The 24,637-nt window shown below is 38.3% G+C and overlaps 2 protein-coding genes across 7 annotated transcripts in view; both read left to right on the top strand.

The window, feature by feature from the left end:
• The first annotated feature begins 5,628 nt into the window (after positions 1–5,628).
• DNAAF4 (dynein axonemal assembly factor 4) lies at positions 5,629–13,719 on the top strand. 2 transcript variants are annotated; one of them, XM_059482374.1, is made up of 9 exons: positions 5,629–5,831; positions 6,725–6,872; positions 7,247–7,380; positions 8,389–8,629; positions 9,375–9,520; positions 10,119–10,228; positions 10,939–11,092; positions 12,101–12,206; positions 13,245–13,719. In XM_059482374.1, the coding sequence occupies exons 2-9, from the start codon at positions 6,845–6,847 to the stop codon at positions 13,352–13,354; spliced, it is 1,029 nt and encodes a 342-aa protein (XP_059338357.1). In that variant the 5' UTR covers positions 5,629–5,831; positions 6,725–6,844; the 3' UTR covers positions 13,355–13,719. The 2 variants fall into 2 exon arrangements, with proteins under 2 accessions (XP_059338357.1, XP_059338356.1); XM_059482373.1 differs by lacking the exon at positions 5,629–5,831 and adding an exon at positions 6,019–6,166.
• Positions 13,720–15,504: 1,785 nt separating this feature from the next.
• Positions 15,505–24,637, top strand: part of CCPG1 (cell cycle progression 1) — a 24,418-nt gene continuing 15,285 nt past the window's right edge. For 3 of the 5 annotated variants that reach the window (XM_059482555.1, XM_059482554.1, XM_059482552.1), the window contains exons 1-4: positions 15,505–15,666; positions 19,931–20,002; positions 23,848–23,965; positions 24,447–24,526. In XM_059482555.1, the coding sequence (XP_059338538.1) occupies positions 19,943–20,002; positions 23,848–23,965; positions 24,447–24,526 (258 nt within the window). In that variant the 5' untranslated portion in view covers positions 15,505–15,666; positions 19,931–19,942. The remainder of the gene's footprint in view (positions 15,667–19,930; positions 20,003–23,847; positions 23,966–24,446; positions 24,527–24,637) is intronic. The other 2 variants (XM_059482553.1, XM_059482550.1) reach the window with 2 other exon arrangements.

Below are 24,637 nucleotides of genomic sequence, written 5' to 3'. Positions count from 1 at the left end.
GCAGTAGAAGTTAGTTCTAGAATGATGGGTGGGAGGGAGGGAGGGTTGGCTAGAATAGGTGAGGTTTTTGTAATACATGAAACAATTTGTATTGAACTCTCATGTGCTTCTTTCATTACTGGTGATTTAGATTGTACTGGTGCTGCACACCAAAAATATTGCAAAGATTTTGTAAATCTTGCAAACCTTAACATTTTTGTGGGAAATGCCTGTGTCCTTTTACATGGTTTCTGGTCATGATCAGAAATGCAGCCTTATATTGCTCCCAATTTTTTTTTTTTCCCTCAGGCTGAAATAGACAGGTATAAATTGGATTGTGCTGTCCTTAATACTTTTTTGCTAGTGACCAATTTTAAATGAGAAAACATGTAAGTGGCAGTGCTGGATACAGACTAGAGGGCAGGTAGCAAAAATCCTGTTTCTTCCTATTTTACTCATTCCTTCTACAACTTGAAACTAGCAGGTTTGTGCTTGTCTCTTCTGAAAGAAGATGGGACTGATGCTTACTTCCAAAGGTTGTTTAGAGGCCTAGTTTTTATTTGAGATCTTCACATGAAAGAAGCTAGAGAAAAGTAATGAAGTTTGCTCTACTTAAAAGAAAACTATAGTTTTGGGGGCTGCTTAAAGAAGATTATACTTTGTGACCTCTGAAGTTTTTAATCTAAGAACCAGTTTTGTAATCACATTTTTCAGGCTTAATTTCAAGCATGTGACAATTAATGAAGTAGGCGAAACTGCATGCACACAGTCAATAATGTTTTAAAGTGTTTGCAGTTTGGGGCCTGTGATATTTGCAAGTGAAATGCTTATATGGTTTGAGATTTTTACAAAATCAGTGGTGTTAAAATGTAGCACCTTTTTAACATTTGTCTTTATTCCAACTTAACACAGTAACACATCTGCATTAAATAGATCCCTCTCATTTTATAAATAAGCATTGCCTGTCAGTAAAAGTATTGGTGTAACATTTTTAAGAAAAGGAAGTCATGCTTCTTATCATGTTGTATGTGACTTAAATGACTGTTTCATATTAAAACTAATCTTTCCTTATGTACTGCTTAAATATACCTGTTTTGGGATATCAGTTCAGTACTTTTTATACAATCTTGAATGTGTTCCACATTGGTGACATGTATTTTTGCAACAACTTTTTTGTTTTGATTTTAAATTAGAGCATGTCTGATGTAATACATGCATTAGTGCTGTGGTGTGTGACAAAGTTCATGTATGTAATTCAAATTGGAAAAGTTTCCAGACTTTGTCCAACATTAACCCTGTGGCCAGGGATTAAATTACTATGTAATACAAATTATTTCATACCATGATGTGTTTTAAGCTACTCTATGAAGTATGTGAAACATTATTGTTTATGGATTGGTAGCTGGTGAGGTGTCTTGCATAGAATGAGGTATGATAGATGGTAGCAGTTAATAATTAAAACTGAGTACCTTTCAGAACACACAGCACTGATATGCATTATCATCTTGTTGCCATTACTTAATATGAATTTCTTAATATTAGCCACTGATAAATGGGTGAACATTTGGTAATCAGCTCTTGTGTGTGAAAATTCTATTCTAACACTCTTTACTTGTTTCACAAAACATATAATTTTTTGTTTGATTAGAAGGCATACAATTTTTTTTGTCTATTGGATGTAATTAGATACATGCAGGAGGATGTAGAACTGGATGTATTTTAAAGTTATTCTGCACTTGCTACGTTTTGGCAGAAGCTTTCTATATTAGAATAGACTCTTCCCTAAAATTGGAAACTAAGTGTACTTAGCAGAACTCTTTATGGCAATATAACTATCCTACACTACATCTTGAGTTATGCACATTCACTTCTTTATGTGGAAGTGATAACTTCTGCTTTATATAGAAGAAAAGAAAGGTCCCTTTGGTGGCCTAGTGCTGTGTGTCATCAGTTCTGGGGTAATTAGTTCTGAGTGGTGTTCAGCCCCTCAGAGGTGCTGCCTCTAGCAGAAAGTTTTCAGTGTCACCCTTTATCTCCTGGTTTAGAAATGGCTTATCCCAGCCCCATGGGAAATAACTATTTCTGCATTGTTTACCATACATAATTTTCCTTTTCATGTTCAAAGAAACTGTTTCAAAATAATTTTTTGATTCAACCCCACCTTTTTCCTTGGAGATTTGTGCACTGTATTTCAGGAATTGCTGTACTGGAGACGTTTTGGGATTGGAGTTATGAGAGTTGTCTGTTCCTAGACATCTTTTTCTCTACAGAATGGTCTAAATCTGAGCTTCCTTATAACTTCAGGGGGGCAAGCTCTTAATGTATTATTTTTTTCTTTTTGTTTTTCTTTCTTGATAGTTTATTTTCTTTCTGAAATGTGAAATAATACAAAGTTGTAGGGATTTTTATTCAAAACTTAGTCTTTCCTTCAAGCTTCTCTCTGTGGCCTTTAGAACAGGCACTGTGGTCTCTAGGGCCTTCTGACTTGGAATTTTTTGTCCACCTTCTCCTTTTAGTGTTAAAAGTGAGTAGAAAAAGGCAAGTTACCAATCTACTGCCATCCAAACAATGCAAAATATAAGCTGATTAAGATTGTTGACATTTAATTTTTTTTTTTTTGTTAATAATGATGTGATATTTTTACCTTTTAGAAGAACATATATCAGAATCTGATTCAAGTGTTCTTGGAAAATGTATATGGTAGGCTTTGTCCAGCACTGTATGTAACTTTGTTGCTTTCTGTTGTCTAGTTTCGATTTCTTTTAAAATAAAGATAATTTTTGTGGGGAAGTTGCCTGTGGACTTTCTGAAGATGAAGTAATGCCTAGATGGATGCTTCTCATATTCTGCCTGTGAGAAGGCATTTGGATTGAGTGTAATCCTACAAGAAGCAGCATGAGGTCATATGGATCACAGAATACAGCTCCTGCCTCTCTTGGAGAGCTGCACTGCTCTGTAAAGGTGTTCATCTGCAGTGACTTAAAGCACATGGGAAAAGATTTTGTGCCTTCAGCCCTATTTCTTCACAGGATGGGAAGGAAAGCTTAAGCACCATTTGTCCAAATAGATTTTTTTAAAATAACTTTCTGCACTTGGAAAGTGATTATTCAAAGAATGATTTATTCCAGTTCATAAAATTACTACTAGGCTCTTCCTGTTAGTTAAAATGCCAGAATTAACACATACTAACTCACTGTTTTACCAATAATTTTTAAAAGTAACTGATATAGGTGCCAAGCTACACATGCAAAACAGTTTGTTGGAATAAACAGTGTCATAAAATGTTTCTGCTTCTTGTTAAAAATACGGAGAGATGAGAGAAATGAGAGAGAATTAAGAAAGGATGTGAGAAAAAAATAATTAAAGGTAAGAAAATGTAAACTATCTAAATGATTTTTTTCTTTATATTAAAATTTCTGAAGCCATTAGAAGTGAAACAACCCCAGGAAAGATATATGTATGTATAGGCAGCTGGAAGATGCAGAATATGAATAATATTATTAAGGTTTGTCTGGAACATAAATCTGCATCCTTCATGGCACAGGAGATGGGAATTGAGGACTCAGCTTTTCAATGGAAAAATCTATCTTCTTTTACTGCAAACTTCTCACTGCAGACTTTTGACTGATGAAGTTAGTGCCAGCAGAAGAACCATGCTGTGTGGATGTCGCTTGTTTATTTTTCAAGTGTGCCACAGTGAGAACACAGCAGCTTGTCCAGGTAAGGCTGTGGGCTGGGTGGGACAGAGGTGGTGGTTCTGCACATACACATCAAGTCAAAACCTTTAAGGTTGATCCAAGACCTTGCTGAATCCCTTTTGTGTTCTTTAGCAGCTAAATCTGCTACTTTGACATAAAAACATGTTGGTGATATTTACTGTCACTCCTACAAGCTTTGCTTTGCAGATCTAAGTTTTAAGTAAATAGGCGTTTTGGTAGATGTATGGGAGCTCTTTTTTGTGTAATTTGAGAAGACTAAATACTGGTAACCATAACTGTGTCTTGTAAAGCATGTATGCATAATACAGTTCTTCTAGCAGGAATAAATAATAAGCTGCTTCATTTCAGTATATTCTCTGTGATTAAACTAAAAATGACACCTGTGTGACCAAGGCAGAAGACCTGCACTCAAAACCTCTGACTTGCTGGATGACTGCAGCTGGAGTGGTAGGAGATTTTGAGTTACTACATTATAATCATTCTTGTCACTGTCACATTTTCTGAAAAATCTCTTCACCAGGATTTCTTCTCCTGGGAAGATGAGAAACCTCAGAGAAAAAACAATATTATCTCATTTACTTCTCCCTGTTTTACTGCTTTGGAACGTGGCTGGAGATTGTTTACCAACAGGTGCATGTTTGATTGGTTTCATGTGAATTGTTTTTACTTAATGACCAATCACCATCAGCTGTGTTGGACTCTGAGGAGTCAGTCAGGAGGTTTTCATCATATTTCTTAAGCCTTCTGTCTGTATCCTTTCTCTTTCTTTAGTATAGTTTTAGTATAGCATTCTTTTAATATAATATAATATACATACATAAAATAATAAATCATCCTTCTGAGAACATGGAGTCAGATTTCTCATCTCTCACCTTGTCCTGGGGACCCCAGCAATCTCAACACATTCTAGCTGCTGTGCTGCTATCTACTTTGAATGTTCTTGGAAAGAGGAATTTAATTCAATTATCAGATTCCAGTCCATGCAGGGATGCTTCCAGATCCAGATATTGATGTGGGTGAGTGAGGATGCAGAATAACCCAGAAGTCATATGGGTTATGATGGATTTCTTGCTCAAAAAAAAGTTATAAATCTCTGCAATACCTACTTTTATATATAAACAGTACTTCTAAGTAACCTCTACTATTTTAATATTGCTGTGTATTATATGTAATAGAACATAAAAATTAAATCTTGACATAAAAATTAAATCTTAAGTGATACACATTACAAATACTAGCTAATGAGAACCATGTTACACTCCACTACTCTTGGTCTCATTTTAAAAGAAAGAAGGAAAACTAGATTTTTTGTTTATGGATTTTTCCTAATATTTCTAGGTAATTGTATACTTTTGAGGAACTTAAACATACCTGAATTTTTATCCAGCTGTGTTTGGCTCATCTTTCAGGCTGTTGTTTCCAGAAGCTGTTGCTTTCAATATACTAGACTTTATTTTGGCAGATACAGTGTTACAGTTTGTTTGAGAAACATGGAGTGGTAATGTGCAAATTACCTCCTGAGTTTTTGGCAGAGACAGTGCAGCAGACAATATTGCTCAGCAATAGCGTGGGGCTGCTATGTGACCCAGTTATTTTTAGGGGACATGTGGAAGTTTCAATGCCAGCATTGCCCGGGTAGGTCAGGGAAGGTGATCCTGCCCTCTGCTGAGCCGTGGGGAGGCCACTCTTGGAGTGTTGCAGTTCTTGGCTCCTCAGTGCTGAGGACATGGAAATCCTGGAGCAGGTCCAGCACAGAGCTACCGAGTTCTTTCGAGGGTCTGGAGAATCTCTCACAAGAACAGGCTGAGGGAGCTGGGCCCGTGTAGCCTCCAGGAGAGGTGGCTGGGAGGGGCCTCAGCAATGTGTGTTAATGTCTGAGGGGAAGTGCCCGGGCATGGAGCCAGGCTCTTCTCAGCGGTTCTGAGCAATTCAGCAAGAGGCAACAGGCAGAAACTGATGCTCAGGAAGTTCTGCCTGAGCTGAGGGAGAACTTCTCTGTGGGTACAGGCTGCCCAGAGAGCCTGTGGAGTCTTCCTCACTGGAGATATTCCAGACCTATCTGGACACAATCCTGTGCTATGTGCTCCGGGGTGACCCTACTTGAACAGAGAGGCTGGACCAGATGGTTTTTTGGTAAAAACTAACGTTTGATAGTTTTTGTCAGCAGTTTGTCTCTTTCTAGAAATGTACGTGGATGACACGAGCTGCGTTCCTGCCTGCCCTGCGGAGCTGCGAGCGCCGGCAGCCGGAGCGGTGCCCGCGGCCCTCAGGCCCTGGGGACTACAGCTCCCGGCGTGCGCCGCGGGGCCGAGCGGGAGCGGCCCGGAGCTGCTCGGGCCGCGGCGATGCCGGTGTGGCTGCGGGAGCACAGCTGGCGCCAGAGCCTCGCCGCCGTGTACCTCTCGCTGCCCCTGCGCGGCGCCCGGGCCACCGCCGCCAACATCTTCTGCAGCGAGCAGTACCTGAAGGTGGGAGCCGCTCGCCTCACGGGCCTCCTGCCGCGGGGTGACTCCGGAACCCTGCTCAGCGTGCCGTGCACCATGGCAACCCTTCAAATGCAGAGCCCTTTATCTTTTATCGTCTCTTTATGACAGAACCCTTTATCTTTTATCATCTCCCTCTGTCTGCTGCGGGCTGTTAAACGCCCGTCCTGCAGCAGATCATGGCTTTAGCACTTGCTCATTCCCTACTAGTGCTCTTCCCATTCAACAGGTGCCGCTGCCTTTACTCTCATACGTGGACTGAATTTATACATTTGCCTATACTGTGAATAATCCTAGATTCGAAATCTATTGCAGTGCTGAAGAACCGACTTTTTCAATGTTAATGAAATATATAACCTTGTAATGACCCACCCTTAATGGGAAGGAAGCACCTTCTCTGGGCTTCTACAAACCTCCACAGTGAATTCTATCTTCTGTCAATAGAATCTGTTTCTTGAGGTTTACTGTATGCTTGTGCTCTGCTTTGAATATGTGAGAGTGAATTGAAAATAGTAAATATTAGCACAGATTATGTTTTTGTAGGTAAGCATCCCTCCCTTTTTGTTTGAAGCCGTTTTATATGCACCTATTGATGACACAAACAGCACAGCAAAGATTGGAAATGGAAACATTTTCTTCACTTTGTATAAAAAAGAACCAGCCATGTGGGATTCCCTAACTCTAGCAAATGGTAAGTTTTCTACTCTGAAAAGTAGATTGTGTCTAAGGAAACCATACTGAGAAACTTCTGCTAGGAGATATCTGCTCAATTCAGCCTTGTTCATTATTAAAAATAGAAAGTATGTGAGAACAAAGAATATCTACTAGTTCTAGTGTGTGTGAAATAAAACAATATTTCTTGTGCAACTTTTTTGTGTTTAAAACATTTTGTGTTTAAGTAAATCTTAATTTTTCTCTTTTAGAGATGGGCTTGGTACACCCTGGTTTGTTGAATTGTAATCATGTTGTATTTTGTCAAAGTAGCAGAAGAAATAATTTTCATTAACATGTTATATACCAATAGAACATCAGGCCTCAATGACTAAGATAGTTTATTTTTTTAAGCTGACAAGGAGAAACTACAACATCTGAGAGAGAATGCTATTCTAGAAGTCCAAGAAAAGGCAAAGGAGGAGACAAAAGCAAAAAAAATAACAAAACAGGAAAACAAAAAATATGCTTTGGAGGCCACAATGAAGGTAGGTTTAGAAGAAGCTCTGCAAGACATTCATGTGAACAGCTACCAACTAATCTGGCAGATGCTTTGTTAAATGTATGTTGAAGAATATTAAAAGTTCCAATTTTTATTGTAGTGGTGGTGAACTTTATTATTATTTCTCTGCATTTAAACCTATTTATTACCAAATATGAAAATGTTACTGACAAAGTGCTTACAGGTTGCCACTTTCTGTGAGTAATACTAATGAAAGCTTTTGGTGACAAGCTCAGATTTATGACTGTTCAAAGGAGACTACAGTCTTGTGGCAAAACTGTAGTCTTTTGTGGCCTTTGCAGGTGTTTAGTCCTTTAGCACTGTAAAAAAATACAGTGCTAATTTAAAGAATTTAAAAATTCTCACTTTTTATTTGTTGTATTTTATATCAGACTTGCTTTTTTCTTTTGTCTTTTGTGTGTTTATGTCTTTGTTATTCTGCTTTTTATGTATATTTTAAGATATGTTCTTAAAATTTTTATGTATATAAAAAGTCTGATCCCTTCACTTGTGTTCAAAGGATTTTTTTTGGAGCATGCAATGAAATTTGAAGAGTGCATATGCAATATTGACCAAAAAGAGCTACAGTTAGTGACTTAGTAGCAATATTGTACCTCTTCTAGATATGTCATAATTTCAAGAGAAATAAGAAACAGTGTGTTCAGATCATCACATATATTTTACATTTCTGTATTTTCCAGAGATCTACATTGGAACATGGCTAGGATTTTCACTGTTTAAAACTTATTTTTGAATGCTTCTGGATTGTACCTTAGGGTTATTTGTAAAGTAGTTTAAAGATGAGACCTCTAAAAGCTGATCAGAAATCTTTACTCTCAGGCATTTTCAAGCATCTTAATTCTGCTAGTATGGTCACATTATTGGTTACACTATGCTTGGGATATGGAACTGAGAAAATAATGGTAACTTTAACTTAGTCAAGTCAGTATTTTCAGATGTTCTGTATCTCTTAGGTGTCTTTTTGTTCAAATAGCTAGAGGAAGCAGAAAGAAAAAGAATTGAAGATTTAAAAGAAAAAGAGCGGCAGAAGGTCACTAAAGAGTTGGAGTTATGGAAAAACCAACAAAAAGATGGTGATAAATACAAAAGCATACAAGCAAAAGAGGAATTACATCAAGAAAAAGAGCCATTAAAAGAGAGAAAAAATGAAAAACTGAACAAAACTCGGATTCCTAATGAAGGAAGTTCTAAGACAAGACTCAAATCCACAAGAGGTTGTATAATTGAACTGTACTTTGCAATTCTTTAAAGTGTGGGTATAACTTTATTCCCAGATGTTTCTAATTCTTCACTTATCTTTGTCTCCACCATATTGAACCAGTTCTTTTAGCTCATGGTTATTTTAAAATTTTTGTTCTCAGACAATTTATTGAGCTAAAGCACATGAGTTCTTAGCTCTAGCTGAAGTCTTTGGAAATACAAGGGTGGGTTTTGTTCTAAGCTTTAGAAAAGTAAATCAGAGAACCCTTCTGGCAGTGTAATGCAGACTTCCTGGGGGTGGGGTTTCTGTTGCCCAAAGTTACCCAACTACTGGATTTCATGGAATATTCAATCTCATTTGTGCTCTCTGTCCTGTGCCTTGCATCCATGGAGAGACAATTCAGGGAGCTAAACCAGCAGAAGACATTTAATTGTTGTTTGTTTGATTTGGTAGGTTAGTTTTAGCTCTTATTGTTGCCCTGTCACAGCATCATACAAGCAACAGAGAGGTGTAAGAGGAGTTAAGGTTCATTTGTGACAGATGCTGTATAATTCCATTTCTTTACTTGCTACATTAGGAAGAAGAAAAATTGTTTGAACCTTCCCTTCAGAAGAGCAGGTCTAAGCTTTTTTCAAGCAATTAGAGGTTTAATTCTAGTGTGCCACATTTCTAAGGCAGGTGTACTTTGGACTTTAGTAGAAAACCAGAAAAATCTCTTACTTCATTTTTCATTTCCAGTGCTCTAACTCTTTTCATAGGTGGTGGTTCCTGTAGTATATTTTCACAGGATTTAAAGGAAGAACAGTTACCAGCTCCCCGAGCTGCTGCTACAATTAAAGTCAACTTTACACCACGAGTTTTTCCCACAGCTCTGCGAGAATCTCGTGTTGCAGAGGAGGAGGAGGTAAGGTGGGGAATTAATTATTGTGTATTCAGTCAATACAAAAATGGTGTCTGTGCCAAGGAATGTTACCTGTGCAATATCCTCATCTTCCAAGGAAGGCAGTCTTATCTAAATTAAGAGATAAAAAACCCAATTTTATACAAAAATTCTTTTCACCCTGTTGTGGAGATTAATAAATAACATGTTCCTTTTTTAGGAGGGGGAGAAAAGGCAGCAATATTAATTTAATTCCTTGAAGTAGAAAATTTGAAGTGTTCTAACTCTTATATTTAAGATTCTTTCAGTTCTGTCTCTAAAAGAAGCTCACACCTCTTTTGAGCTTGATTCAATGAACACAAAGTAATTTTGAAAGATCAAAACAGACAAGTAAACAAAAAATGTATTAGAGGTGTGGTAACCTGACTTCTCATGGTAATAAAATATTTGGAGAAACTTTGAAGTTTTTCATGTTGGGCACTATCAAATATTTTCCTGTGTCTGAAATACGTGGTCTATAGAATTCTTTTGATAAGTATGAGTGAAGAGATGAAAATAAAATCCTTTTTTGGATTTGAATTTTTGCTTTAGAAATAATACTAGCACATTTTTTTATTTACAGTGGCTGCATAAACAAGCAGAAGCTCGAAGAATAATAAATTCTGATTTATCTGAGCTGGAAGATTTAAAGGAAGAGGAGAAGAATCCAGATTGGTTAAAGGACAAAGGAAAGTAAGTTACATTCCATGTGAATATGCATTAAAAATGAATTAGTTTTATGGTGTTTGTCTACTGTTCAGTTTTGGTATATTCTATTTATTCTAGACAGAGTTGGTAAATGTCTAGAGTAGTCATGGTAGTTGTACTAGAGATTTTATTGACAGCTTAGGAGTTAGAATCTGATAGAATGAGATGCAATTGTTGAAGCTCATGATGAACAAAATAATTATTAACACATTATGTATATTCTTCTTTGAAGAAAGTTGAGGCAGTGCACTATTATACCTAAGTGGATTTAATTTCATTTGTACTTTTTTAGAGAGATTTTAAACATCTATGTAAAATAAACTAGGGACTTTATACAAATACTGGTGTATTTATATAGCTGTGTTATAGAGAAAGCTTTGATTAAGAAATCACAATCAGATATACAAAGCTTTCAAAATTAGATCTGTGTCTACATGAATGTGTCCACTCTTACAATCCTTCATTGCTTGCAAGCAGTGACTATTTTTGTTGTGTACCTCTAAGCTCTATTGTCAGCAGCAAGGTGCACTGAACTTCAGCTATGTTGTTCTCACAAAAGGCTATAAAGGGACTTTTCAAAGGAGAAGATGCTAAAACCTCAAATTTTTGAAACTGAGTTAACAATAAGTTGGTGTTTATTTTTTATTTATCCCCTTCTTTAAACTGCATGTTTCACTTTTTTGTTGAATATTTAGCAAAATGTTTGCAATGGGAGACTACCTTGGGGCTGTAAATGCCTATAACCTTGCAGTGAGGCTGAACAATAAACTCCCCCTGCTGTACCTGAACCGTGCTGCTTGCCACCTTAAACTGAGAAATTTGCACAAAGCTATCGAAGATTCCTCCAAGGTATAAAAATCCAGGAGCTCGGGCTCTTCTGCATTAATGTGATTTGTTACTGTGATGGTTCTGCTTTAAGCAGATCTGTAAATATATGTTAGTGCAATTCAAAGTTTTAGAATTAAAAATTGATATCATAAAGCCATGGTGAAATATTAAAATTTGATACTGATGAATGAACTTTCAGAAATTTAAAACAAAACAACAATAAAATAAACCCTAAACCAGGCTTCCACACATTTGTGACAAATGGCCATATATTGGCCAGTATGTTTCATTACAGATAAAAATATTGTAGCAATATGTACACTTGAAAAAGCCCATGACTTGGAGCAGAGAAAAACAAAACCAAAGTAAACTCATACATTTTCTATTATGTTGTGATGTGCTTCATTTGGTTGGAAAGAAAAAAAAATGGTGGTGATGAGCAAGATACCTTAAAAAACTTCTAACAAACCAAACATTTTCAAAGAAGGGCTCTATTGTCCTGATGTTTTAGCAGCTGTTATTTGTGCCACAAGAGGAATGATCTCAAATGGCACCTGAATAATGTGGGAAAATTTTCCAAGAATTATTATTTTTTGAACTACTAAGAACTTGAGTCTTGAAACTTGGGGTTTTTTTCCTGTTTTTTTCCTACTAACTGCTACTAAAACACATGTGCTTTTTTAGTGCTACCTTTTTTTTTCTTTTGATAGCATGATAGGTCATATGATGTATGAAAACAGAACACATTATTTGACCCCAGTAAACATTTAACATGGTGTTTGTCAGTTTTTAGCCATGGCAGTATAACTGTAGTTGGCAAACTGGGGTGATGGATAAAAATCTTAATGACTGGAGTCACAAGCCATTTATAGTTAAATTTGAATAGCTATTTTCTATTACTGTTTGAATAGTTGTTATATTACTGTATAATAATAGTAATTAGGTGAGAGAAGTGTTTGTAAGTTAGAAAAAACCCCCAAATTATGGAAAACCTACTTATAAATACTGTGGGTGTTGTCATTTGTGAAGGCTCTGGAACTGTTGACACCACCTGTTCCTGATAATGAGAACGCTCGAGTGAAAGCCCACGTGAGACGTGGAACAGCATTTTGTCAGCTGGAATTGTACACTGAAGGTGAGGCCTTGCTTTTATGGAAACATGCACAGGAATTTATTGGGACATGCAAGAAACTTTGTTTAGCTCACACCTTCATGTTTTGAGAAGTGATTTGAAGGAGGTCTGTATAATCTATGTCTATTTGTTATGAACCTTCATACCACATTCTTTAATTTTTTTTAAATTGACTGGATACTTGAAAAATCTTTCCAAGTTTGAGTAAATGGATTGCATTCCTAATTTAAGGAGTTTTTCCACTGAAGATATTAAAATAACCTGAAATATTTCTAAAATACTTGTGAAGTGCTTAGTAACATCTTTGTAAAATGAGGTAGGAAGTCCATATTAATGAGTGAAATGATTCATCAAGTACGTGTGATTTGTGTGAAAGTAACTGAATTCCCTATTCAGTTCCTCAAGAGTATCAAATCAGTTTTTGTAAAGCAAATTTACAAGTGAAAGCTGATAATAGAAATGGAAAAATATTAAAAATGTCAGTGTTGAAGTACTAAGCTTTGGCCATTTTTTACCTTTTTCTGCAAGCCTCGCTTGGTTATTCCCTTACAAGGTTTCATTTGCACTTTGAAACCTTATAAAAAGGACTAATGTAGGCAAGATTTTACTTTCTATGCTCAGGATTTGTTTTTTTCCCCACAAGCTCTGATTTTCACAGTTCATGTCTTTTTTGTTCATATTTTCACACTGGATTATTTCCTCTCTTCTGCAGAACACTTTAGAACAGTCCCTTCATGCACACACACATATGTAAGTGTGTACGTACATGAATGAAGAGGCTCTATTTTCATTTTTCAAAACCTGAAAATATTTATGTGGTAGAGTGTTTCCACTACAATGTTTTGTAAAATAAGATAAACAAAATATGTTTATTTACTGATGGAAGCTAAACTAATGTCATTCTGATCCCATCTTACTTAAGGACAAACCTCAAGATCAATACTTTATGCATATGACTGGGGAGTAGTTATTTCCAGTTAGTTGCTAAAGAGGATGCCCTTGCATTATTGATTGATATTCTTATTAATGTGTCTATATTAGGCCTCCAGGATTATGAAGCAGCTCTCAAGATTGATCCTAAAAATAAAATTATAGAAAAGGATGCTGAGAAGATTCGACAACTAATTCAAGGAACAATGCAAAGTTCTTAATTAAAAAAGTATAAAAAAGAAACTTTGATGCCTTTGAGGACATCAGAAGGAATCTTATTTCTCTTCAGTGTGTGTTACCTAGACATTTTTCTGCTTCACTTGGAACACTTACAAAATTGGTAAAAGATTGGATATATTATTGGAAAGTACAGTATTTTAAGCATGATTAGATGTATTTTCTATAATTTTGATACAAAGTTGTGGTATTTTTGCTTTTTGTTAGCATTCTATATTACTCTGACAATCTGAAACCCTGGCCTTGAAGTGGCTCCTTTTTGTTAAGCGTTCATTCTGAACAGGGGCCATTTCAATTACACTTCTTTGAGTAGCAGTTTTAGCAGACTTCTGAATTTTCTGCATCAGTCTCTTTCCTGAATACCATTTATGACTGATTTTTGTCTTTATAATAAAGTATTTATCATGCAGATATATATTATTGTGTGCAAATGTTACAGTGTTGTATTAGGGAGAAGGTGGCAGGCATTGTTTCCAGCTGTTTTACTTAGAGCCTTGAGAGGAGTGCTGAGGTGAGTGAGAAATGTCTGGTACAGAAAACTGCTGCATTGCCCTGCAAGGGGCTGAAAACACTTTTTATAACAGCTGGAAGGAGGGGAGTGCAGCAATTTGAGTGCCTCTATTGGCTGTAATGCTATACTTACAGATATTGCTGTTTGAGCTATACTTACAGATATTGCTGTTTTCTTTTTAACAGTGAGGGCTAAGGAGCAGAGGGGAAGTGAGGGCTAAGGAGCAGAGACAGGAGAACAACAGGAGAAAGATCATCTTAGTCAGCCCTTCAGCTAACAGGGCAAAGCATTTCAAATTTGTCAACTGTTTTTGGTCAGAGCAAACATTGCTCAAGATGTGTATTGAAATACATGCATGGTGGAGAGTGAGGAACTTAACATTTTGACCTTATTTAGTAAACTGTGGACAGTGCTAATTTGACTCTTAATGACTATGGAAGATAGTAAAACTTGAGATTGATGTAAATTTCTGCATTAGTGATAATCTTGAGCATAGAAAATATCTTAATATGTGTGGCAGAAATAGTATGGATAATAAAAATATGAAAAATAGAGCCCTGGAGAAATTTACAAGTGATTGTGCTTCCTCACTAATGTTTACATGCAAGTATTTTTAATATTTTAATTTTTTCCCCAGTAGGGAGTGAGTTATCACATGACAAATACTTTTTCATCTGTTTGTGGGAACTGCTGTAGTACTGTATTGATGAGCCTGCCACAAAACTTCTCTGCGTGAGGTCCCTCCCTTAGTGCTGCTGAGCAAGCCAGTTACAACCTGCTGCTCCTCAGAGGTGCAGTGAAAGCTTTTTTTTGTCTCTCAGTCATGTAAGACATGAAGCTGACAATTTGCTTTCTTAGATCGAACTTGACTAAGACATTGCCTTTATTAATGAGGCCTGTTGTCAATCTCCCATTTATTTTTTGTTCCAGTATCAGAGCACTGTTGGGGTCTAAACCTCTGGGATTTTGGATGATCTGCTCTGTTTGCACAGTGCCTGTTGGTGAGATGTGCTCTAGGAACGTGGGTGGGAGTTAAGAGCTGCCTTATCCCCAGTCCGAGTGGCTCCTGGGACAGTTTCTCTTGAAGCAGCAGGGCCTGTGCTTCGAGGAATCTTTCCAAATTAGTTAATCAGAGTTTTTCTACCTGAGGTTAGAAGAATCAAAGATTTGTTTTCCCTATACAGCACCTTTGGGCTTTGGTGTTTTTTTTGGTTGTTGTAGCTTTTTCGTTTTTTTGTTTCTTTTTTTTTTTTTTGGGGGGGGGGGTGGCATGTTCTGGGGTGTTTGTTTGGTTGTTTTTTTGGGGGGCGAGGCTGTGAGTTCTGGTTGTTTGTTTATCCTTTCCCTCAGTACAAGCGTTCCTGGCATGTACCCGGAGCGCGTCTCCTCAGAGCTGGCTGTCCCTGAGCCCGGCCCTCCCGTGCTCACACCGGCACAACGCCCCCCGCGCTGAAGGGGCCTCCAGCAGCCCCCGCCCGGCACAACCGGCGCCGGGGCCGCGGGGCCCGCGCTCGGCGGCGCGGCGTTGCCATGGCGGTGCCCGGGGCGGGCCGCGGGGCGGGCCGGGCGCTGCGGTGCCGCTCCGGTCGCTGCGGTGCCCGGGCCGCTCTGGGCGCTGCGGCCGCCGGGCCGCGGCGGGGCGCGGACTACGCTCGCCAGGGTGCTGCGGGCGCCGCCCCGCGCGCAGGCGCCGGCCCGGGCGGGCCGGGTTGTTTGTGACGGCGTCACCGGCGGCTGCGGCCGCGGCCCCTCGTCCGTGCCGGGCCCCGCGAGGGCCGCGCTCAGGTAGGCGGCGGGACCGGCCCGCGGGGGCGGCCGCCCTGCCCCGGCCCGGCCGAGGGGAGCTCCGAGGGGCGCGGCGGCTGCCGCGGGGAGGGGCCGCCCGGAGCGGGGCAGAGCCCGGGGCGCCGGGGCCGGGCGGCCGTTCCTGGAGCGGGCAGCGGGTGAGCGGGGCCGCGCGGGGCCGCGGCGCTGCTCGGGGGGCGAGCGGGCTCCGGGCAGCGGTCACCGCCGTGCCGGCCCCGGCCCCGGGCGCTGGCGTTTGCCAACTTCCTTCTCTGCCGCTGCCTCGGCGGCTGATGCAAGGTGCTCTGTTTCATAAACACGGCGCTGGCGCTTTAACTGCGCTGGCGCCGGGCCGCGCTCCGCTTCAGGTGCGCTCCAGGAACACCTGCGCGGTACTGGGGGTAGGGACTGAGCCGGGAATGCCCAGCCTTGCGGGAGCCTGGCTTTCCTTCAAAACAAGGAAATATTCTATATTCAATATGGGTTGCTAAATATATTCTTAGAGAACAATGTTAGGGGAAGAAATAACCACTTAGAGATAATAAACTTCCATGAGAACGCTGAAGTTTAGTAGCGCTGAACCTGTTTTTATTTCTGTTGTGCAACAAAGAATGGACTGTAGAAGAGAGCTCAGAGTTTTTACTTGGAATGACAGCACAGCAAACTCTGTAGAACACATTCATATTCTTCTTTGGTGCCCATTACTCATCTTTGTCAGTGCTTATTGAAGGTTATTTTTTAGTCTCGGAAATCCTTTTTTTAGATGATTGATCTTAAGGGTTTATTTAGACTGGAGTGGTCCTGTTGAAGGCTGGTATTTATTTTGCTTTACAGTAGATAAATAGGATGTGGTATCTCAGATTTATTTTTATGTACATATCTGGAGTAACTTCGTATTGTGTTATCAACAATACATATGGTTGTAAACTTTTGCACCTTATGCTTCTGGTTTACATCTCACTAAGGGTAGGAAAATAGTTAATGCTTCTGAGTTCCTGCCCCCCTTCCCCAAATACATAAAAATTGCACTCTGAGCATAATGAGTATTTAATTTGTCCACACAGAAATTAAGAAGATGATGCCAGAAGTGACAATGAAGATGCTTAGCGAGCATACAAAACCAGGGCACCACGGGATTGGCTTTGGTTGGGTTTTCCCCCAGTCTTTCCTTCTGGCTTGGCCTGGCATACAGGAGACCTGTAACACCCTCGTGTATCCTCCAGTTATCCCTGCTGTTACTGGGCTAGAACCCATTAGTGTCATCTTGATTCATTAGGAAGTGTGAAGGCTTGATGTCTTTTTAACTCCTGCTCAAAGCTATTTTTTTTTAAAAAGTTGCATTCAGGAAGACAGTGGCAGCATTTCCAGCCCCTTTAGGCTGGTTGGAGAGGCATATTGGTTCTTAGTGGGTCTTTGTCATTTGCTGGAGAATCAAACTGGAGAAGAGTTTGTGAGTGGGTCAGTTTAGCCATTGGGTTCAAATTAGGCTTCTGTTTTTCAGTGTACTTAGGGGATTGAATTTGACCTTGGATTGAGTTATGATTATGTGCATTTTATTAATCTGTTGCAGAAATAAACTGTTTAGCTGATTGTTGAAGTTTAGGAACCCTGTACCTAGGTAATTTTTTTATTAAAGCTTGTAGGTCTTTTTGATCTTTTAGATCTGAGTAATAAAGTGTTTTAATTTTGGTAACTGTTTTACATGTGTATGTTTGCTGAATATACCTGTAGGAATGCATTTACCCTAGAGATGCTCTTCAGTCTGATGCCAAACTACCTATCTATTGTAATTTGGCTAAATTTAGCAGTTCTAACCATAAACCTTAGTGTTCTTCTGATTATTCTTTTTTAAAAAATCCATTATTTTTCTTAATATTAAAGATATTTAATATTTAAAGTCTTAATTAAAATACTAATAAAAATATTTTCTGTTTTGGTGGTTTGTCACCTGTGTGCAGGTAAATATGCACTTTTAGTGTAGTATTCTGGTTGAATGCAAAGAAATAACTTCTAACTCAAGGCCATTTATCAAGACAAGTGAGCAATAGGAAATGATGATTGTTTGCCTGCTTGTTTATCTGTTTATTTAATATATTTTGATGATGTTGGTACCCAGTGAGGTCCTGAAACTTTTGTGTGGGATGGGAGGACAGGTGTTTATGTGGAGCCCAAAGCCATGGCTGTATGTTCAGAACAGAAGATGCCTTTGTGTTTCTGCAGTCCGTGTGTTTTTGGCAGGACAGGGAGAGCAGGATGGTGTCTCTGTTGTGTGCACCAGGCCCAGGGTGAAATGCTGAGTTAGCTGGAGGAAGAGAGATGTTGCAATGCCCAGCACAGAGTCTGCTGTGACAATTTGGGATTTCAAAATCTGTAGATGCACCGGTATCAAACTGTACTGGTGCCCTGAGGTTGTGTTTTAAGAATTCAGATTTTGCAAGGCAGCCAGTGATATTTCTGCCAGGTGACGAGTTCTGGTGCTGGGAGTTCCCTTCCTGTGAAAGGAATGCTGCTGCTGCTGCTGGATGCCCAGTCACATTTAGAGTAATTAATGACAGCAAGCAGATGTCGTTGTCACATGTCGCATGTCAACTCCAGAACTTAGTCTTTACCATTTGGGCATTTGTTATTTTGATGATTGAAGAAGTGTGATTTAAAAATAAATCACAATTAAAAAGAAAAAAAAAAGATTCTTTTATGCAGTGTGACTTAAAAAACCCCAAACAACTCAAACCAAAATAGATTTCTTCCCACCCCCTCCCAACCTGACATACCCTGGTTGAGATTCCAGGAAAAGCACTAATGGAGGAAGAAAAATATCTACAGGAAAATGACAACCATATTCAAAGTAGGGCTTTATAAAAAAACAGAAATTCAGTAATTCAGTTTCTCTCTAAGTTTCATACCTAAGTTGATTGTTAGTGAGTATTTTTGCTTAAACTGTTGTTGTGATTGTCACCATCTCCTTTTTTTTTTTTTTTACAGAGGAACTATAAATATATTAGAAGTTGATGAGAAAATAGTTTTATCTTAGAAAAACATTCAGTAACTACCATAATGCAGAGATACGAGACATGTTTACTGTGTTTTGAGAGAAACCTACATGGAATTGGAGGTTTTATATTTTGTTGTGCCCATTTCCAGCCACACTAGTATACTTAGATGTTCTCATTCAAGTTTTATATATATTTTCTGTGTTGAGAAACCAGGAATGAAGGCATGATTGATAATAAAGTAGAGAGCAAATAAATTTAAACACATAGATGCTTTCCTCTGTGTTCTGACTGGAATTAACTCAGAGTGGGAAATACAGCAGGTGTCTGAAATTGTGTGATAAAAGCTGTATTGAACCATGGTTTCATTGGCTGTTTTATTATGTTGATGCATATAACAGCCAATCGATTGGAAATTGTTCAGTTTTGGGAATATTTTTCCCACCAAGATGAATCCATAGTCAATTTTATATGAAAATTAAATATTTTTTTTTCAAGGAACAAAAACTGTTTTAAACTTCTTTATAAAACCTTTTTGCTAATTAAGGACTTGAAAAAGTGATTGAATATGATGTTAATGAATACTCTGTATTCCTGGTAAATTCCTGTTAAAAAGGAGAAAAGATATATAGGCAGCTGCAGCTGGACAGTTCTCTTTTGAAAGTGGCTGCCAGTCATCTGATAATATTATTTAAAAAAATACTTTGTTATTTTCATTCTGTTTTTGTAGTTGCCAGATGCTCTCAGTTTTCCTCAGAATCGTGTGAAGGAGTGAAAGAAACAGGAAACATTGATTTTGCCCAGTAGTTGAAGAAAATTAGTTCCAAAAGATCTTAATCTGTTTCTTCTCAAAAAAACCTCCCACCGTTTTTCTTGAATAAACTGTAGTTTCTGTGCATGTAACAAAGCAGAAATTATTTCATGTCTTAAAACTTGTCTATAGCATCATTGTTTAACTTTAATTATTAATTAATTGACTAGCTTTGTGTGTGTGTCTAGTCTAAGAGCTTTTTGGCTGGCTGAAATAAGTATGTGCCTAGCAAAACTGTATTTGCTCCAAGTATAAAGAAGATAGTAGGAAATAAGTATAAAAGGATATATTTTCTTTCTCAACTTTTATTCTGTTTTTTTTCCTATCAATTCCAGAATAACAATTTGTGTGTTAGTATATTCTTCTGTAACATCATGATTTCCATTCTTCTGCTTATTTATTTTTCAATAGAGCAGTGAAATTGTGTGTCTTGCATATTAAAAGAGTCTACTTTTACCTGCAGTGTGCTTTGAAAATGTCTGAAAATTCCAGTGACAGTGATTCGTCTTGCGGCTGGACTGTCATCAATCACGAGGTACCCAGTTTCACATTGGTACAGTTCTGTCATCTATAAGCAGTAAAATGCTATTTCAGCTTAGTAATTCTTGTTTTGTGTGGATATTGCATATCAGCTGAGAATACAGAAGAGCAATTTAAAAGTAAATCATGAAACTACTATTTAAAAAAATGTATACTTTTACTGTAGTTGATACAAATTTTCATATTTAAAAGAATTTCTTTTTCTGCAAAGGTTTTACTTTGAAGAGCTGGTAGAATTTTAGTGGCATGCATTCTTCTGTTTCACCCTGCCTGAAAATATTAGCATGCTGTGTAACTTGTCTGTTGTTGCTAATGTATTTTTTCTCCTCCTGATAAATCTGTACCCTCACCAAAACAAAGTTCGGAATACTGGGCAGGAAAAATATCTTGTGCAGAGGGAATGATTCCATGATTTCCCCAAGTTTTTTCTAACACTAAGGTATCTGGTCCTAATTTCAGCAGTGGCTGTTCAGGGGCAGCCCTCAGTCCTTACATAGTCTTCCTTACAGAAAATTAGGATAGGGACAAGTGTATATTCCAGCACTATCTTGGGACAGGTGTCTGGATCTGCTGTTGGTTTCAAGGTTTGCATTGTGTGGATGAAATCAGTGCTGTCAGTGGAGAGCAGGAGTCTTATGGCAGGGTCAGCCCTTAGGTTTGATCAAATGACTGCCCTGACTGTGCTGGTTGACACAGTGCCTTCAACACCTGCTCAGGTACAGCAGACACATGAGTGTAGATAAGAAAAGTGTTTTATCTTCCCTTCCCACAGTGGACAACCAGGCCTGGGTTGCTCAGAACCTCTGAGAAGCCTTTCCTGGTAGTGTGGGGGTATCCAGTATCCTTTCCTCCTTTAGTCCTGAGGATTTCTTCTGAGGATCTCTGCAGATCTTGGCTGATGTGTGAGTGTAGGATGGGTGGGTTGGTTTCCTTGTTTGGTTTGATTCTTATGTATTTAGCATTGTCTTGTAAACTGAGGAGGCCATTGAGCCAGAATCCTCAGGACAGATGGGTTGACAGTATTCCTGGAATGACACTTAGTATTGCCTGCATCTACTTGTTGCCTGCTCCAGAAAAGAATTCGAGGACCAGTACTTAAACTGTTTCATTCAGAGGAGGAAAGCAGGAAAAAATGACTGAAAATCATGCATAGTGTTCATCTGTTTTTCATTGCACACTCCTCTGTTTTGCAGATTATAATGAAAATGGGAAATTTGGAACCAAGCTATTACAAACCTGTGATTGCACTCATGTTTTGACAGTTCCTTGTCACAAGTGATACAGTTTGAAGTTTATAAATATTGGGCCATGCTTTCATTTCTGTTGGCAGCAAAGTGGTATTTAAGAGATGGTTAAAACTTCTTTTCCTTGTTTTGGGCTGGATGACAGGTTGGGCATCTTGTCACCAAAAGAAACAGAAAACTCATGCACTCCATTCCTCAAGGCCAAGAGGGCTACAAGAACGTAACAGGCTGCTGGACTCAAAGAGCTCAGATAAAAGTAAAAGGATTTAGAGGTTGAGTTCAGCAGTTGAGTTATTCAGCTGTGAAGTACAGACTTTATTTTCATTCTTGGGATGGTTATTTTACACTGTAACTGCAAATGAATTATGCTGTCTAAATAAGTTAACATAACACAAGATTGTAGGATGGCTGGGATTTGTCTAGTCAAAGCAGAACAGATTTCTGTGGCATGGAGATTTTTTGTTGCCAGTTATTCATCTCTGATTCAGTGAAATAAAAATGGGGGCAGCACTGGTGTTTGAGAGCTGCCATTATTAGCATTCTTCTGGTAAGACAGCTTTGAATCTGAGCAGAAAGAAAGCAGAATGGATGGGATGGCCAGGTACACTTCACACAGCTACTGCCCATGGAGGGGGATGTGGACTTCTGTACACTGCAGTGAATTGAGCTGGATGTTTAGGACAGGGGTAGAACTGTGGGTTAGACAAATTTGGAGTTCTGAGTTATGATTTTCTCACATGCTGTTGTGACCTGTATTGGTGATGGCACAGTGGAATCTGTTTGTGGACACGTTTTGCAGTGAGTTAGGGGCAGGAAGTGGCTGCTGTCCAGGCTGTGGCTGCAGGGAGCTGGCAGCTGTGGCTGCTGCACTGAGGGTGGGCTTTGGACAGAGTCAGAGTGCTCTACATTGCTGGGCTGCTCCTGAGAAAGGACTTGCTAATTTTGTGTAGGAGGGTAGGGAGGTGACAATATCTTTTCTTGACCTCTTTGCTATTGCTGACATGGAAGGTCCAGCATCAGATGAAGTGGATCAGAGAGTTCATGCATTCCCACCTGTGTGTTTTACCATGTACTCAGCTAGCCCATTAACTTGGTTTTTTAGCTAAAATTGTAATCTGTCTTAAGCAATACTCCTGATGTTTTTCTTCTTGTGGAGCCTGGGCAAACTGAAATGTTGTTCTTCTTCTTCACAATTTAAGAAATGAAAGTGGTTCTGTCACACCAGAGAAAATTGTCACATAATAAACCCGTATATCTATCTATAAAACCTAACCAACCCAAAAACCCCAAATAACTTTGTATTTTCTTTCCTGAGATTTCACTTAGATTATAGTACATTACTTGTAAATGAGAGGTGAATTTCTGCAAAACACATCAAATCAAAGTTGTGATATTTACATAGTCGAAAGGAAAAAAGATACAATGTGTTTAAAAAAGAAAAAAGATACACAGTGTTTAACAGTTTACCAAAGGAGTTAATTTTTGAAGCCTTTCTAAAAGAAACATAACTTTGTAACATGATTATAGAATGTATCTTATGCACTTCTTTTTGAGGTATCTAATCTTCCTGAAGTACAGGCTCTGTAAAAACAAAAGCATACATGTTTGCTTGAGTCCTGAAATGAGACATCCAGGGAAACTGATCTGGAAGTATTGCTGCTACTGTAATTTCACACCTGCTGTTGCAAAAATAACTATCTCTGTTTACAAAAACAGCTCAACTTATTTATGGATCAGAGTGACTTAGGATTTTTTCAGTTATGTTTTGCATGTTTCTAGTTTGCTAATAGCCTTACTGGTGTCTCATCAGTGTTTTTAAACCAAAATTACAATATAAAGATTAAACATTTGGAATTGTCAAGCATATTGCTGGACTTTAGTACCCTGCAGTCTCCTGGCGTTGTTTATTTGCAGTTCCTGTTGTGCTCTGGTGTTGTTGCTGCCTGGCTGCTGACCAGTAACGAAGGCTCCTTTCTGGATTAAAGACAGAAATTCAATCTAGAGTTTGTATAAATATTTGTTTTTGAGGTGTCAGAGATGTACTCTATGAGCAGCCTTTCAAAATTTCTCACAGGAGTTGAGATGGAGTGAAGTTATACATAGTTTATCCTGATAGTAGTATTTATTGCAGCTCATGTTGATATGCTTGAAAGTTCTATTTTTGGGAGGGTGTGTGTATTTGCATACAATAGATAGGAACAGGAATTAGATCCCATATTCAAAACCTCCTCTGGTTATCTAAATTCCATTTAATAAACAGATCTAATAAAGACAATAAAAATAGTTTTTTAAAATACTCAGTGTAGTTGTTAATTAATGCCTAAATTGCTGTCATTTTTCCCCTTTAGAATTGTCCTTGTCTAACTTTTTTTAACCTTGGTCATGAGAATTACACACTAACACTTGTTTCACTCTAGTTAATTAGTTGGTATTTCACCTGCTTTTCTTAGCTCAAAGTCATCTTCAGTTTTAAAGGCTCAGTTTTTCTGTTTCTGTTTTTATTACTAATATTCTGTTTTCTTTGTAGTCCTTTCTTCCTACTTTACTATTGGAAACCCCAGTAATTGTAATGTCCATTTAAACTTTTCACCTTCAGGGTTCTGACATAGAGACAGTGACCTCGGAAAATGGAAGCACAAATGACAACCATGAGTTTGTTTCAGAAGAATATGTTTCCTTGCAAGAAGAGGAGCAGGCAATTGATGAGGAGCAAGGCAAGATATTAAAAGAGTTGTAGTTGCATAAAATAGATCAATATTTGTTGTAGCATTGGCACAAAATTGGTATTTTTCAATAGATTTTTATGTGCTTTCTGGATGTCTGTCAGGGTATTTGCTTCACCAGTGTTATGGAAAATAATCAGTTGTCAACTTTATAAAAGTATTTTTTTCCTGAAATGTGTGAAATTAGTAGAATGTCTTTCATTTTGTCCATACTTTAGATGTGTTATAGAATAGTGTGCACTGGTGTTGCTGTAAGATCATTTATAGAAGTGTTATTGATAAAAGAATTGTTCCCTGGTAATGTCATAGATCAAATAAGAATAATTTGGAAGGAACCATCAATGCTTGTACTCCTAAAAAATAACATTATGACATTGTATATTAATATTACATGGGTGTGGGCATAATTTGTGGTTGCTGCTTTTAGTCCCATGTTTGTTTGCTTGTTTATTTCCTCTTTTTATTCATATAGCTCAGTGCAACAATGATGAAGAGATCCCAGCAGTAGATAATACTCTGTCTGGTTTTGAGGAGACTCAGACAGTTCCAGAGGTAAATTACATTAACAGACTACATTATTTAGAAACTTCTCTAAGCCCCATCTGTCAATGGCAAGAAATGTTTGGAAGGCATTAGAGAGACAAATTTTTCCTTTCCTGAAGT

The sequence above is a fragment of the Ammospiza nelsoni genome, chromosome 14, assembly GCF_027579445.1.
Source record: "Ammospiza nelsoni isolate bAmmNel1 chromosome 14, bAmmNel1.pri, whole genome shotgun sequence".
Taxonomy (NCBI): domain Eukaryota; kingdom Metazoa; phylum Chordata; class Aves; order Passeriformes; family Passerellidae; genus Ammospiza; species Ammospiza nelsoni.
This window is presented reverse-complemented; position numbering and strand designations above follow the sequence as displayed.

Excerpts from the sequence above, each read along its gene's own strand:
- DNAAF4 (XM_059482373.1), top strand. The coding sequence starts at position 6,044 with ATGCCGGTGTGGCTGCGGGAGCACAGCTGGCGCCAGAGCCTCGCCGCC. Across the intron at positions 6,873-7,246 it reads TTCCCTAACTCTAGCAAATG|CTGACAAGGAGAAACTACAA; the intron begins GTAAGTTTTCTA and ends TATTTTTTTAAG. Across the intron at positions 12,207-13,244 it reads GCTGGAATTGTACACTGAAG|GCCTCCAGGATTATGAAGCA; the intron begins GTGAGGCCTTGC and ends TGTCTATATTAG.